Below are 16,988 nucleotides of genomic sequence, written 5' to 3'. Positions count from 1 at the left end.
AAGTTCCAATGGAATACTGAAGGACAAGGTTTCACATTTTAAAAAATACTTTACAAATCAATCTAAAACCAGCATCACTAAATCATGCAAAGAGAGAAACACTATTTGAATGCACAAGATAAATTACACTTTAAAAAGCTCAGACAATAAAAACAGGTTTCACAAAATCACAAACATTTCCCCCTCAGTATATTTGGCTCTAATTCCAGTTACAGAGTCCCACAACTCTCTGTAATTCCCAGGGGGAGAAAGAAAGTGTTTTACTCACAGCTGTTGTCCAGAGGATGAAGTTTGAGTCTGTGTGTGAAGTTTGAGTCTGTGGTGAAGTTTGAGTCTGTGGTGAAGTTTGAGTCTGTGTGTGAAGTTGGAGTCTGTGGTGAAGCTACAAACAGAAGCTGTTCTGTTTCAAATCAAACTGCGGGACTTGGAAGAAAATGATGGGAAGAGATTTTGCAAAGTCCCCTCCCCCACTCCCTCAGCTGGCAGCCCAGCACGCAGGCGCAGAGAGCGCTGCTGAGCCGAGCTGTCCGGAGCAGGCGCAGAGAGCGCTGCTGAGCCGAGCTGTCCGGAGCAGGCGCAGAGAGCGCTGCTCAGCCGAGCTGTCCGGAGCAGGCGCAGAGAGCGCTGCTGAGCCCAGCTGTCCGGAGCAGGCGCAGTGCGGCTGCCGCCAGCGGTCGCTCTCGATCTCTTTTTGGAGCAGCAGCCGCCGTAGAGAGAGGGGGGAGGGGGCGATCACCGAGCGGCTTCTCGCTCTGGCCGGAGCCGCCAGCCGGTTGCCCGGAAACCTTGGCTCGAGGAGGTGCAGAGGGAGGGGAACAATGGGTGGGGGCGGGGCTCCCGTGTCCGCTCGCCCGGGCCTGCGCACTGGAACCCGAGGATGTCACTGCGGTGCAGACTGATTCCTATTGGCTGATATAGGTAGGCCTCATTAACATCACAATGCGGAAGTTGTCCAATGAGCTTCAGAGTGAAACTTCCTCCTCTGGACAACATCAGGGAGGAAATCAATGTTTCCCCCTTTCCATTTCTTTTCTCATTCTGGGGGAAATTGGGGACTCGCAGCAACTGAAGGGAGAGGAAGTGAATTCAGGGAGGCTGCAGACTGGAACTATTACAGACGAACATCGGAATTAGGAGCAGGACGAGACCCAGGTATCTTTTTCTTTCTCTCTCTCAAAGATATTGACATCTTTTGGCTCCCTCAGGTTGTCACATTTATTTGTCTGACAAGATAACCTCTTACCTAATGTTCACAATTAAAGGGGGAGTTTTCCCAGGAGAAGACTGTTTAAATGAACAGTAAATTCGCTTGGGACAGAGATATGTTTAATGTAGTTATATGGTACGTGCTATGTTATTTATGATTCCCTATTTCTTGTCTTGACATATAAAAGGCACTGTGTCAACATTACCTATTTCCACTGATGGAGACATTCCAACATAGAAGGAATCCATTTGGCAACTCAAATCCATGCCAACCCTCTGTGGAGCAATTCAGTCAGTCCCATTCCCTCTCTGGACTCCCATTCCCCTGAGTTTCACATCACAATGGAATGGATGAGAATTCCAGATGAGCTGAGACTGGGGTGGAGTCGGGTGATGTTACTGAGGTGGAAATAGTGATAATGATGTGGATGTGTGGCTGGAAGCTCATCTTGGGGTGAAATATTTCACCAGGGTTGTGAACAGCCTGTTTCAGGTCAGACATGTTTGTGATTTATATAAACGATCTGGAAGAAGGTGTAACTGGGGTGATCAGTAAGTTTGCGGACGACACAAAATTGGCAGGACTTGCAGATAGTGAGGAATCATAGAAACCCTACAGTGCAGAAGGAGGCCATTCGGCCCATCAAGTCTGCACCGACCACAATCCCACCCAGGCCCTACCCCCACATATTTACCCGCTAACCTACGCATCTCAGGACTCTAAGGGGCAATTTTTAACCTGGCCAATCAACCTAACCCGCACACCGTTGGACTGTGGGAGGAAACCGGAGCACCCGGAGGAAACCCACGCAGACATGAGGAGAATGTGCAAACTCCACACAGACAGTGACCCGAGCCGCGAATCGAACCCAGGACCCTGGAGCTGTGAAGCAGCAGTGCTAACCACTGTGCTACCATGCCGCTCCTTAGAGGAGCATTGTCAGAAGCTACAGAAGGATATAGATAGGCTGGAAATTTGGGCAAAGAAATGGCAGATGGAGTTCAATCCTGATAAATGCGAAGTGATGCATTTTGGTAGAAATAATGTAGGGAGAAGCTATACGATAAATGGCAGAACCATAAAGGGTGTAGATACGCAGAGGGACCTGGGTGTGCAAGTCCACAGATCCTTGAAGGTGACGTCACAGGTGGAGAAGGTGGTGAAGAAGGCATATGGCATGCTTGCCTTTATAGGACGGGGCATAGAGTATAAAAGTTGGGGTCTGATGTTGCAGATGTATAGAACGTTGCTTCGGCCACATTTGGAATACTGCATCTAGTTCTGGTCGCCACACTATCAGAAGGATGTGGAGGCTTTGGAGAGAGTACAGAGGAGGTTTACCAGGATGTTGCCTGGTATGGAGGGGCTTAGTTATGTGGAGAGATTGGGTAAACTGGGGTTGTTCTCACTGGAAAGACGGAGGATGAGGGGAGACTTAATAGAGGTGTATAAAATTATGAAAGGCATAGATAGGGTGAACGGTGAGAAGCTTTTCCCCAGGTCGGTGGTGACGTTCACGAGAGGTCATAGGTTCAAGGTGAAGGGGGGGTGGTTCAACACAGATATCAGAAGGACATATTTTACACAGAGGGTGGTGGGGGCCTGGAATACGCTGCCAGGCAAGGTGGTGGAGGCAGACACACTGGGAACGTTTAAGACTTATCTAGATCGCCATATGAACGGAGTGGGAATGGAGGGATACAAAAGAATGGTCTAGTTTGGACCAGGGAGCGGCACGGGCTTGGAGGGCCGAAGGGCCTGTTCCTGTGCTGTACTGTTCTTTGTTAGAACCATAGAAAATTACAGCTCAGAAACATGCCTTTTGGCTCTTCTTGTCTGTGCCGAACCATTTTTTGCCTCGTCCCACTGACCTGCACTTGGACCATATCCCTCCACACCCTTCTCATCCATGAACCCGTCCAAGTTTTTCTTAAATGTTAAAAGTGACCCCGCATTTACCACTTTATCCGGCAGCTCATTCCACACTCCCACCACTCTCTGCATGAAGAAGCCCCCCCTAATATTCCCTTTAAACTTTTCTCCTTTCATCCTTAACCCATGCCCTCTGGTTTTTTTCTCCCCTAGCCTCAGTGGAAAAAGCCTGCTTGCGTTCACTCTATCTATACCCATCAAAATCTTATACACCTCTATCAAATCTCCCCTCAATCTTCTACGCTCCAGGGAATAAAGTCCCAACCTATTCAATCTCTCTCTGTAACTCAGCTTCTCAAGTCCCGGCAACATCCTTGTGAACCTTCTCTGCACTCTTTCAACCTTATTTATATCCTTCCTGTAACTCGGTGACCAAAACTGTACACAATACTCCAAATTTGGCCTCACCAATGCCTTATATAACCTTACCATAACACTCCAACTTTTATACTCGATACTCCGATTTATAAAGGCCAATGTACCAAAGGCATTCTTTACGACCCTATCCACCTGTGATGTCACTTTTAGGGAATTCTGTACCTGTATTCCCAGATCCCTCTATTCAACTGCACTCTTCAGAGTCCTACCATTTACCCTGTACGTTCTACTTTGGTTTGTCCTTCCAAAGTGCAATATCTCACACTTGTCTGCGTTAAATTCCATTTGCCATTTTTCAGCCCATTTTTCTAGTTGGTCCAAATCCCTCTGCAAGCTTTGAAAACCTTCCTCACTGTCCACGACACCTCCAATCTTTGTATCATCAGCAAACTTGCTGATCCAATTTACCACATTATCATCCAGATCATTGATATAGATGACAAACAACATGTTCTTTGACATGTTGCCAGGAAGAGGGATAGAGTTGTTGGCAAGCGAGTGGAGTTTGGAGAGGGGACTGAAGACAGTGGGTTCAGTCTTCCCAGTATTTATATGAAAGAAATTTCTGTTTGTTTAGTACTGGAAGTCAGATAAGTCAGGATGGTGTGTGAGTTGGGGGAACTCGGAGGTGATGGTGTTTATACCCATCTGCTATCTCGGTCCTTCTTGTTGGTGAAGTTGAGGGTTTGTGAGATTCTGTCAAAGTTCTTGTCAAGTTGTAGATGTATAAAATCCCTTGCCTTCACCTCAGCCACTCCTACTTCTCTCTATCTCCTCCCAAAGTGCCAAAAGAGTCTTATGTAGACCCAGGCTGTGTGGCAGGTTTCATTCCCTGAAGGATATCAGTGAACCAGTTGGGTTTGTATGACAATCCAGCAGCTTTCTTGGTTACCCTTTCCTCACGGCAGCTCCACAAATGAGCAGATTCATTCAGCTCAATTTCACAACCCACCGTTGTGTTTTTGTGGGTTCTTTCTCACTCACTTTTTTCTGTTTTAAATCAATTTCACAGGGGTTTACAAGAAGAAGATTTGCAGTTGAGAAACTGAAACAAAATATGATATCAGAATCTGATGAGTCGGCCAATTTATTGTAACCTGAATATCATTGTATTTTGAAATTGGAAGAAAAAAGCACCGTTCACAGTGGAGAGAAACTGTACACGTGTTCTGTTTGTGGACAAGACTTCAACCAATCATCTGGCCTTTGGGAACATAATTGCAGTCACAACAGGGAAATGGCATGGAAGTGTGAGGATTGTGGGAAGGAATTTAATTACCCATCCCTGCTGGAAACTCATCGACGCAGTCACACTGGGGAGAGGCCATTCATCTGCTCTCAGTGTGGGAAGAGATTCACTCAGTTATCCAGCTTAAATATACATCAGAGGACTCATGCTGAGGAGAGGCCGTTTACCTGCTCCCAATGTGGGAAGGGATTCAATCAGTCATCCAACCTAGCAATACACCAGCGTGTTCACACTGGGGAGAAACCGTTCACCTGCTCTGAATGTGGGAAGGGATTTTCTCACTCATCCACTCTGCTGATACACCAGCGAACTCACACTCAGGAGAGGCCATTCACTTGCTCCCAGCGTGGGAAGGGATTTGCTGACTCATCTACTTTGTTGAAATACCAGCGAGTTCACACTGGGGAGAGGCCATTCACCTGTTCCCAGTGTGGAAAGGGATTTGCTCAGTCAGCCACCTTGTTCACACACCAGCGAATTCACACTGGGGAGAGGCCATTCACCTGCTCTGTGTGTGGGAAAGGATTCAGTCGGTCATCAACTCTGCTGACACACCAGCGAGTTCACACTGGGGAGAAACCATTCATCTGCTCTGTGTGTGGGAAAGGATTCAATCACTCATCCAACCTCGCAATACACCAGCGAATCCACACAGAGGAGAGGCCATTCACCTGCTCTGTGTGTGAGAAGGGATTCAATCAGTCATCTAAACTAGCAATACATCAGCGGGTTCACACTGGGGAGAGGCCGTTCACCTGCTTGCAGTGTGGGAAGGGATACGTTACCTCGTCGAATCTTCTGACGCACCAGCGAATTCACAACTAACTATTGTAATTGGATTTAAAATTAGGGAGAAACCATGAAAATGTGCAGACTGTGAGGAGAGTTTCAGTTACCTGTCAGAGCTGGAAGCACCGGGGACTGTTTGAAGATGGAGGGTTTCTACAAGCTGCTCTAAGACTTGTCTTCTCTCTGAAAGCTTCAGGACAGTCTATACTCATTATAGCAAGTATATTTATGGTTTCTAACTGTAATTGAAGTGGCATCTACATCTTTTGAGGAATGTTGCATATTTGGAACTGAAATTGTGCTAAATTAGAAATTAAAGTTGTTTCCTTTCACTTTTAAATATTGTTCAACTGTTAATAGTTAAGCTGCTTCATTTTATGGAATTATATTTAAGCTGTTATTAAATAAAGTTTGTTTTACCATGAAAGATTCCTAATTTGTCAGTGGAATTACTCCTGGAGTGAAGCATCCTATCCTCACATTTATGCCAAAATAGAAAGATTTGTTTGGATCTAATCTGGCTTCCTAACATAATTTATGGGTTCTGGTCCAGGACACTTTTGGAAGGGATTCACTCCATAATCTACCCTCCAACCACCCCCGCTTCACACTGGGGAGAGACCTTTTGAATGCCCAGACTGTGAGAACTGCTATAAAAGCTGTAGAGAACTGATGTCTCATCAACGTGTTCACACTGATGAGAGACCATTCAGCTGCTTTTACTGTGAGACGGGGTTCAGTGAATCATTCCAACTCCCTGTACACCAGCAAGTTCACACTGGGGAGAGGCTATTCACCTGCTCTGAGTTTGGGAAGAGATCCACTCAGTTTTGAGGTTCGATTTCCAGTATCTGCAGTATCTTATTTTGATCTGATTTTTTGTTTGATTTATTATTGTCGCATGGATTGGGATACAGTGAAAAGTATTGTTTATTGTGCGCTTTGCAGACAAAACATACCGTTCCAGCATTTTCTGTTTTAGTTCCTTTTGAAGGGTTCTCCCTCTCTCCTCCATCTTCACCGACAACAGCAAGTCTGAGGAGCTCATGGAGCTCCTTTGTCACTAAGATTGAGACAGTCTGATCAGCTGCCTCTGCTGTTTCCCTCGCTTCCATTGGGTCAAACTGTGTCTAACAATTTGCCCAACCCTAAACTCATCTTTCTTTAGTTTCTCTCTGTCAAGCAGTCAATTTAGTAACCTATATTTTTATTGTTGGATATTAGAAATAAGATATACATTTAAGTGAGTTTAATTCGGTGTTTCTGTGTACAGAAGGGTTAAAACTTTCATAGATTAATGTTAAATAAAGGTGTTTGCATGTATGGGGTTTTGGTTTCATTTCAAACTGTGCCTGTATTGTATTCAGAGAGTTTACAATGTGAAAACACACATAAGGAAAGACTAGGTAAGGAAAGACTTGGCAACCAGTGGCCATTTTGGGTCAGAAATAATTTTTGAGTTAGCTGAAGAGGAAACTGCCAGAACCATTAGGCAGAACAATGGAGTAAGGGCAAGAAAGAAAGTCCCATAAGTTGGAGAACAGATAGTTCCAGAAACCAGGGAATGAAAAAAGTCTGAGGAAAACTGAAGTCAAAGGGAATCTGAACAAGATACTGTTCCCTGAAATTAAAGAAAGGGGGAGAGAGAGGCTTCCAGTTAAAGGCAACACACATGGTGAAGTTGGCTGGCAAAAAGCCAGACTCTGAAGTAATCCTAAGGTTGGGACTTTGGTACCACCTGTGAAACAGTGGTGTTCTGTTGATATGGCTGGGTACCTGAGAGATCGTGTGGAAGCTTGAATGCATGTGATAATCTGAGGCAGAAGAATAGTGAAAGGAGAGATTGAAATCCTGGAAGTGGATCCTTGCTGAAAAGATCTGAGAGAGTGCGTTGTTTGGGAGAACATTTTTGAGAGTGGATCTGATTGATGAAAATTTCTGTGCACCAATTTCAATGACAATGTTGCAATTTGTAATTTTACACATGACATAATCTCAGTATGATTACTCAGCATCAGGTTATACTCTGACCGGTGCAGTGCAAATGGTGGAACTTACTGATCAAGAACCGATCAGAGATTACATTGAATCACAGAGAATTCTCTCATTCTTGGGCGACACGGTGACACAGTGGTTAGCACTGCTGACTCACAATGCCAGGGTCCCGGGTTCGAATCCCGGCTTGGGTCACTGTCTGTGTGGAGTTTGCACATTCTCCCCGTGTCTGCATGGGTTTGCTCCGGTTTCCTTCCACAGTCCAAAGATGTGTGGGTTAGGTGGATTGGCCATGCTAAATTGCCCTGAGTGTCAGGGGGGCTAGCTAGGGTAAATGCATGAGGTGATGGGGATAGGGCCTGGGTGGGATTGTGGTGGGTGCAGACTCAATGGGCCGAATGGCCTCCTTCGACACTATAGGAATTCTATGAATATCCAGACCAGAAAGACATTGTTCGGTTTAACTAGTCTGTGCTGGTGTTTATATTTCATACAAGACACCTCCCATTCCATCTCCCTCATTTCAGCCTTTCAGCTCATCTTTCTAATCTCCTTTCCCTCACGTACTCATCACATTTCCTTTTTAAACTATGAGTTGTCCAGCTAGTTCCTGTGGCAGTGAATTTCACATTGTAATCAATCTCTGAGTATAGATGGTGAATGACTTGGAGGGGAACGTGCAGGTGATGATGTTCCCAGGCATTTGCTGCCCTTCTCCAAGGGGCTAGAGGTTGCGGGTTTGCAACATGCTGTCAAAGAAGCCTTGGTGAGTGCTTGCAGTGCATCTTGTAGGTGGTACACACAGCTGCCATGTGAGTCAGTGTTGGAGGGAGTAGATGTTTGTAGAAGGATTGCCAATCAAGCTGCTTTGTCTTGGATGGTGTTGAGCTTCCTGAGTTGTTGGAGCTGCACTAAGTCAGAAAATTGGAGCTTATTCAATTGGACACAAGAGTTGTGCCTTGTAGATGCTGGAGTTTGGGAAGAAGGATTAAACAGACCTTTTAATGGAAAATTCACCTGATCTGGTCCAGACACCACGAGGAGGTGGAAATGGGATGTGCTATGATTCTCAATTGAAACCCGACCCAACTGAAAAGGTGAACATTGAAGAGTTGAACACGGAGGGAGGGATGTCTGTTAGTGTTCTTCAGCAGTGGAAGTGGGGATTGGGATTGCGCTGGAAGAACAGGAGTGATGGTGAAATGAGTCAGCAAATAGGGAACGGTTATTTAACCACCAGCTCGGGTTACTGAAGCCTGAATATTGTGGGAGAGAAAAGGTGAGAGTGTTGCAGAGTTTAAAGTGGAACAAGAGAGCTTTAAGCTGGTGGAGTCAGTGAAATCTGAGTCTCGGTTTTGTCTCCTGTCATTTCATGGAGGCCCCGTTTTGCTGAAACCAATAGAGAAAACGCTGGAAAATCTCAGCAGGTCTGGCAGCATCTGTCAGGAGAGAAAAGAGCTGATGTTTCGAGTCTGGATGACCCTTTGTCAAACCCTTTTCTCTTTTGGTTTCAGATTCCAGTATCTGCAGTAATTTGCTTTTATCCCATTTTGCTGAAACTCTTTATTTCCACAGTTACAGAATCAGTGAAAAGACATGACACATTCTTCACAGCAGCATCAAACTCACACTGACTGTTTCCTCACTCACCTCGAGGTTATCGATTCACCTCCGGCCTCTTCCGTTCACTCCTGCTTCGGGTGTGGTCTCAGAATGGGGAGGGGGAGGATTAGTGACCACCTCCCCTCACCCCCCTCCCGCCCACAAACACACACAAAGAGGAACGACTCAAACACAATCATTAAATAAAGCGAACACACGCACGCACACACCAAACGTGTATGTGCTCGCACACAGGTACACACACACACACATGAACTGAAATGCGTGTACACCCACACAGACACACACTCACTCATAGACACAAGCGTGCCTGCTCACAGACAAAATCGTAGGATTCCTACAGTGCTGAAGAGACCATTCAGCCCTTTGAGTCTGCACTGACTCTCTGACAGAGCATCTTACCCAGGCCCTATTCCCGTTACCCCATATATTTACCCCACTAATCACCCTGATCGACATATTTTGTGACATAAAGCAGCAATTTAGCATGGTCAATCCACCTAACCAGCACATATTGAAGTTTGGGAGGAAACCAGAGCCTCCGGAAGAAACCCACGCAGACACGGGGAGAACGTGCCAACTCCACACAGACACAGGGGCGGCACAATGGGGAGCACTGCTGCCTCACAGCACCAGGGACCTGGGTTCAAATCAAGCCTCAGGTTGTGTGAAGTTTGTGCATTCTCCCCGTGTCTGTGAGAGTTTCCTCCAGTTGCTCCGGTTTCCACCCTCACTCCAAAGACGTGCGATTTAGGTGGATTGGCCGTGCTAAATTGCCCCTTAGTGTCGGGGATATTATCAGTGTAAATACGTGGGGTTATGGGGATAGGGCCTGGGTGGGATTGTTGTTGGTGCAGGCTCGGTGGGCCGATTGGTCTCTTCCTGCATTGTAGGGATTCTATGATTTATCCAAGGCTGGAATCGAACCCAGGGCCCTGGCGCTGTGAGGCAGCAGTGCTACCCACCGTGCCACCATGCTGCCCAGGTGGGCACACAGACAGCTGCACACACTACACTGTCAATCACCTGCCTCCAGCTGTCAGTGCTGAGGAAGTGAAACCAAGCTCCCCCCCATCTCACTCACTGCTGTGTCAGGTGGATAGTAAAATCCCACCGCCATTACTGGATGGAGTGAAGGAGAGCTCCCGCTGGTTTCCGAGGGCCGATCTTTATCCTTCAAACAGCCTAACATTTGGTGGTTATCCGACAGTTTGTGGGATCTGCTGTGTGCAGTGCCTGCCGGGTTTCCCAGGTGAACAGCAGTGACTGTGTTTCGGAAACAGGAAGCTGCCGTGTTGATTCAGAGCGCTCTGGAACAGCCCAGAACAAGCACAGGAGCTATATCATTCCCTCCTTTCGATGTTCCCTCCTGCCATTCTGTAGGAAGAGATGGTGACTGCACAGCAAGATCCCACAAGGCACGATGCAACACACAGCCAGGAAACTTAATTTCAGAGACGGTTTGAGGGACCCCTGGGAGAACCTGTTACAGCAGCTTGAATCTCAGGAACAGGTTACACAAACCTGTGACCTTCTGACCTGGGTGAGAGAGAGAATGAGAGGCACCAGGATAAGCTGGGAATGACTGATCCAGGAACCTCCAGTCCCATCGTCAACTCCCAACAGGTCCCTTATCCGAGGCTCAGCAAAGGGGGTCAACATGATAAACAACTGAATACCCAGTGAAAAAATACACAGTCCCTGCTGTCAATATCTCCGGCCATTCCACATCGGTCACAGGTACACGGGCCAATGTCTATCTCTGTGTGTGTGGGGGGGGCAGTGAAGGGAGGATATGTTACCTACAGAAAGCCTGGTCCCAGGTTAGCCAGACGGCAGCAGGTTGTGTCCGGTGTCGATCGTCCTCGGGCCGTGTCTCAGTGAGCGACAGGAGAGTGGGACCATCACAGGACCAGGCCCCGCCTGTGTACTCCACTCTCTGTGTGAAAGGAGAAGGTGGTAAGAATCAGAGTGGGAATAGCTTCTGTCGAGCCTGCTCCACTATTCATCATCAACCTCATCTCCACTTTCCCCGCACTCCTCCCCATCCCTCAATTCCCAAAGATATCTCCACCTCCCCCGCACTCCTCAATTCCCAAAGATATCTCCACTTTCCCCGCACTCCTCCCCATGCCTCAATTCCCAAAGATATCCCCACTTTCCCCACACTCCTCAATTCCCAAAGATATCCCCACTTTCCCTGCAGTCTTCCCTCATCCCATAATTCCCAAAGATATCCCCACTTTCCCCGCACTCCTCCCCATTCTTCAATTCCCAAAGATATCTCCACTTTCCCTGCAGTCTTCCCTCATCCCATAATTCCCAAAGATATCTCCACTTTCCCCGCACTCCTCCCCATCCCTCAATTCCCAAAGATATCCCCACTTTCCCCACACTCTTCCCCATAGATATCTCCACTTTCCGCACACTCTTCCCCATAGATATCCCCACTTTCCCCGCACTCCTCCCCATTCTTCAATTCCCAAAGATATCTCCACTTTACCCACAGTCTTCCTCCTATCTCTCAATTCCCAAAGATATCCCCACTTTCCCCACACTCTTCCTCCTATCTCTCAATTCCCAAAGATATCCCCACTTTCCCCACACTCTTCCTCCTATCTCTCAATTCCCAAAGACATCCCCACTTTCCCTGCACTCCTCCCCCATCCCTCATTTGTTTTTGTTCAATTGTGGGATATGGGCGTCTCTGACTGGCCAGCATTTATTGCCCATCCCTAGTTGCCCAAGGGCTGTTGAGAGTCAACTCCGTTGCTGTGGCTCTGGAGTCACATGTAGGCCAGACCAGGTAAGGGCGGCAGATTTCCTGTGGTTGACTCTCAATTGCCCTTCAAGAGCAACGAGGGATGGACAATAAATGCTGACCAGCCAGTGATGCCCATGTCCCACGAATGAATAAAAAGAATTGGGCCCAATCTACTCAACCTCTCAGGCTCCACAGCCCTGAATGGTTTCCTCTTCCTATTTTCCTGGCTCCCCCTCACATACAGAGTGCGGATCTCACCTGGGGCGGCTGGATGAATGCCAGCCAGTCAGAGGCGTGTGTGGGCAGCAGCCCCATTGCCTGGCACTTGTAGATGGCCAGGGCCAACCCCAGCAGGTTGCCGATGAAGTAGATGAGACGCTGCAGCCAGTGCTGATTCGAATTCCCCAGGACCCTAAAGACTGAGAGCAAGAATGGAAAAGCAGGAAGTTCAGGAACAGGTGAGAACCTTTCCTCATAACACAGCCTATCCATTGTAGGTATTAGTCTGGTAAACCGTCTCTGAACTGTCTCCAGCATACTTGCACACTTCCTTAAACAAGGTGACCAATACTGCACACAGTACTCCAGATGTGGTCTCACTAGTGACCTGTACAACTGAAGCATAACCTCCCTAGTTCTGTATTTAATTCCCATCACAATGAATGATAACATTCTATTAGTTTTCCTAATTACTTGCTGTACCTGCATATTAGCCTTTTGTGATTTATGCACTCGGACACCCAGATCTTGATCAATTGGGCCAGTGGGCTGACGAATGGCAGATGGAGTTTAATTTAGACAAATGCGAGGTGATGCATTTTGGTAGATTGAACCAAGGCAGGACTTACTCAGTTAATGATAGGGCGTTGGGAAGAGTTACAGAACAAAGAGATCTAGGGGTACATGGTCATAGCTCCTTGAAAGTGGAGTCACAGGTGGACAGAGTGGTGAAGAAGGCATTCGGCATGCTTGGTTTCATCGGTCAGAACATTGAATACAGGAGTTGGAATGTTTTGTTGAAGTTGTCCAAGACATTGGTAAGGCCACACTTGGAATACTGTGTGCAGTTCTGGTCACCCTATTATAGAAAGGAGATTATTAAACTAGAAAGAGTGCAGAAAAGATTTACTTGGATGCTACGGGGACTTGATGGATTGAGTTATAAGGAGAGGCTGGATAGACTGGGACGTTTTTCTCTGGAGCGTAGGAGGCTGAGGAGTGATCTTATAAAGGCCTATAAAATAATGAGGGGCACAGATCAACTAGATAGTCAATACCTTTTCCCAAAGGTAGGGGAGTCTAAAACTAGAGGGCATAGGTTTAAGGTGAGAGGAGAGAGATACAAAAGTGTCCAGAGGGGCAATTTTTTCACACAGAGGGTGGTGAGTATCTGAAACAAGCTGCCAGAGGTAGTAGTCGAGGCAGGTACAATTTTGTCTTTTAAAAAGCATTTAGATAGTTACATGGGTACGATGGGTTTAGAGGGATATGGGCCAAATGCGGGCAATTGGGATTAGCGTAGGGGTTTTAAAAAAGGAAGGGTGGCATGGACAAGTTGGGCCTAAGGGCCTGTTTCCATGCTGTAAAGCTCTATGACTCTATCCCTCTGAATCTCTGAGCTCTGCAATCTCTCACCATTTAGACAAAATGCTTCTTTTTCATTCTTCCTGCTGAAATGGACAATTTCACATTTGCCCACATTCTACTCCATTTGACATATTTGCCCACTCACTTTACCTTTCTATCTTTCTGTACTCTCTGTATGTCCTCTTCACAACTTACTTTCCCATCTATCTGTGTGTCATCGACAAATTTGCCAAACATCCCTTCATCCAGACATTTATATAAATTTCATTCCTTGCCCCAAATTTGATTCCTTTTCCACTATTTAGTTTAAAACCATCTCTAGTTTCCTAGTTATGGGGTTCGCAAGAACACCGGCCCCAGCACAGTTCAGATGTAGACTGTCCCAATGGTACAGATCTCACTTTACCCGGTACAGATCTCACTTTACCCAGTACTGATGTCAGTGTCCCATGAACCAGAACCCACCTCCCACACCAGTTAGGGCGGCACAGTGATTAGTACTGCTGCCTCACAACACCAGGGACTCGGTTCTATACTGGCTTAGAATCCCTACAGTTCAAAAGGAGGCCATTCAGCCCATCGCTTCTGCACCGACCATAACCCCACCCAGGCCCTATCCCTGTACCACCATGTATTTACTCTGTTAGTTCCCCTGACACTATGGGACAACTTACCATAGCCAATCAATTTAACCCGCACATCTTTGGACTGTGGGAGGAAACCGGAGGACCCGGAGGAAACCCACGCAGATAGAGAGAGAACATGCAAACTCCACACACACTCGAGGCCGGAATTGAACCTGGGTCCCTGGCGCTGTGAGGCAGCAGTGCTAACCACTGTGCCACCGTGCCGCCCCTTGGGTCACTATCTGTGCAGAGTTTGCACTTTCACCCCGTATCTGTGTGGGTTTTCTCCCACAGTCTGAAAGACCTGCTGGTTAGGTGCATTGGCCATGCTAAATTCTCCCTCAGTGTACCCGAGGCGCACTGGAATGTGGCGACTAGGGGATTCTCACAGTAACTTCATTGCAGTGTTAATGTAAGCCTACTTGTGACACTAATAAATAAACTTTGAAGCAGCCTTTCAGTCACGCATTGATCCCTCCGATCTGATCTGTCCTATACCTATTAGCATGTGGCTCAGGTAATAATTCAGAGATTATAACCATTGAGGTTCTGCTTCTTAATTTGGTGCCTAAGTCCTCATACTGACACTGAAAACCTCCTTCTTTGTCTCTGTTGTTTGTACCTACATTGACGATGACAACTGGAAACTCCCCCTCTCCAATGCAAGTTCCTCTCCAGCCCTGATCAGATGTCCTGAACACTGGCCCCAGACAGGCACCACAGCTGCCTTGATTCACATTCTTTGCTGCAGAGAATGTGCCAATCCCTCTGACTATACTGTCCCCATTATCACTGCATTCCTTTTTGCTCCCCTCACTAGAATGGCTTCCTGTACCACAGTGCCATGGGTAATTGGTTCATCCATCCTGCAGCTCCCATTCATCCAAACAAGCTGAAAATACCTCAAACTGGCTGGACAATGGTAAAGGCTAAGGATCCTGTCTGTGAGTTCCCTTATCTGTCTCACTCAGTCACTCTCCTGTTGCTGACCCTGTGCCAAGAGGTGTGACTGCTCCCTGATACAAAGAATCCAGGTAACTTTCCCCCTCCCTGATGCATTGCAGTGTCTGTAGTTCAGCCTCCAGCTCATAAACTCTGAACCACAGCTGCTCGAACTTCACTTACTGCAGACATGTTTGCCCTGGATCAAACTGACAGCCAGGAGCTCCCACACGCTGCAGCTGTGACACATATTAAATGTGTGCGAATAAACTATTTAATTATTTTATCCAATTACATATTTTGTTTTTGTTTTAAGTATTTTAGTTTTTAAGTATTTTATTAACCTTACCACCAATTGCTGTACTGTTTTAACCCTTAAGCACAGAATTAACCTTAGTCACTTAGCAGATACTCACCAAAAATCTAGCTTCTTCCTCTGTAGAAGAGTAAGATCACTTCCTAAAGGCTGAGAAAGTTAGAAAGCAAAAGGGCACCTCTTTCCCTCCCTTCCCGAACTCCCTTAATTACCCAACTCCCAGAACTCTATTCTAAGCTGCACTCAAGTGATGCCGGTTCAGAGCTGTTTCTGAGCTGCAGATTCAGTACAATACTCACTTGCAGACATGGACATCAAGGCCTGTATGGGTCTCCAGGCCATCATGCACACCATCATGGTCGGGAGAATGGAGATGGTGTTGCCAGCCATGTACATGATGAACAGATTCATGGGCAGCTGTTTCAATGGGCCCAAGACGATGTCTCAGCAGCGCTGAAACAGAAAGCGAGCAGGGTATCAGTAAAGGGGGCCGGTTAGGGGAGGCCATATACTGATCTTATACCCAGGCCTGGAAGTTAGGATGGTGATTAACACAATTAGTCCCTTTATCACACAGGCTGCTGTGGTTCACCAAGGTACTTCACCACCATGGACTAACCAGACGTTGTCAGCCACACACTAAAGACACATTCAAATCCAACTTACTTTCTCGACCAGGATCCGGTCTGTTTCTTGGACGCGGATGTCTGGTAGCTGTTTGTCCGAATATGCGACTGGGCACATGGAGTCTCTCTGGCTATACTGTTGATCACGGCTCCTGTGAGAAACAGAAAACACAAATTGGTCACCCTTTCAAGACCTTGTTTAAAGAGGGAGTCTCTCTGTTGAGGACCCCAACATGGTGGCAATGCTGCCAGCACGAACTAAAGCTTGGGCAAACATCGAACACACACTGCCATTACGTCCACTGAACTGCCACGGGAATGGAGGATGGCAGAAGTGGATTTAGTGTGAATTGATAATCAGGGTGCCAATCCATTTACTCTCCATTAAGGATCAACAGCGACAAATCACCAGATGTACCAAATTGTGTCTTGAAAACAAACACTGCGGGACATTGAGAGAGATCCAGTTCAGCACCGGGTCCTGGAAACGAGCAATCGTTCCCCCAACCACCACCGCAGTTGGCACCTGATCAGGTGGAGGGGCTGAAACCAAAAGGGCATCTCAGGGTCATGACCTGGGGAAAAGATGCCAAGTGGGGTCTGAGTGGTTTCTGGGGGATTTGAGGGGCTGCTTTGTGCTGAGGGGCTCGGTGAGGGGTAAAAGAGGCGTGAAAAACCCGGGGTTGGGAAGTTTTGGGTTGGTGCCACATCCCCGGGTCGGTGTGACATCCCCGGGTCGGTGTGCGGTGGCCTCCCCTCGGGAGAGACGGGCTGACCCGGCTTGCCGCCTGCTCGAGTCCCCGGGTGGCCAACGCAGCTGCTGCTGCCGCTCAGGCTGAGAGCGAGGGTTCACTTGTGCCAGCGCGCGCGGTTGACAAGCCCCGCCCCTGCAGCCATGACAACGTCGGCGACCGTTAACCGTCCCCCCTTTTCAAATCTGATTCCGATCCGAGG

At 47.3% G+C, this 16,988-nt stretch overlaps 1 protein-coding gene and 1 pseudogene across 1 annotated transcript in view; one reads left to right on the top strand and one right to left on the bottom strand.

Moving 5' to 3' along the window:
* LOC144482866 (uncharacterized) overlaps window positions 1-8,803 on the top strand; it is a 114,477-nt gene extending 105,674 nt beyond the window's left edge. The window contains exons 5-6 of the mRNA XM_078201706.1: window positions 4,836-5,495; window positions 8,582-8,803. Coding sequence (XP_078057832.1) covers window positions 4,836-5,495; window positions 8,582-8,803 — 882 coding nt within the window. The remainder of the gene's footprint in view (window positions 1-4,835; window positions 5,496-8,581) is intronic.
* Window positions 8,804-8,868: 65 nt separating this feature from the next.
* LOC144482865 (ER membrane protein complex subunit 4-like) lies at window positions 8,869-16,931 on the bottom strand (annotated as a pseudogene).
* Window positions 16,932-16,988: the final 57 nt, after the last annotated feature.

The sequence above is a fragment of the Mustelus asterias genome, unplaced genomic scaffold (genome assembly GCF_964213995.1).
Source record: "Mustelus asterias unplaced genomic scaffold, sMusAst1.hap1.1 HAP1_SCAFFOLD_43, whole genome shotgun sequence".
NCBI lineage: Eukaryota > Metazoa > Chordata > Chondrichthyes > Carcharhiniformes > Triakidae > Mustelus > Mustelus asterias.
The sequence above is the reverse complement of the archived record's forward strand: the minus strand, read 5'-3'. Positions and strand labels throughout refer to the sequence as shown.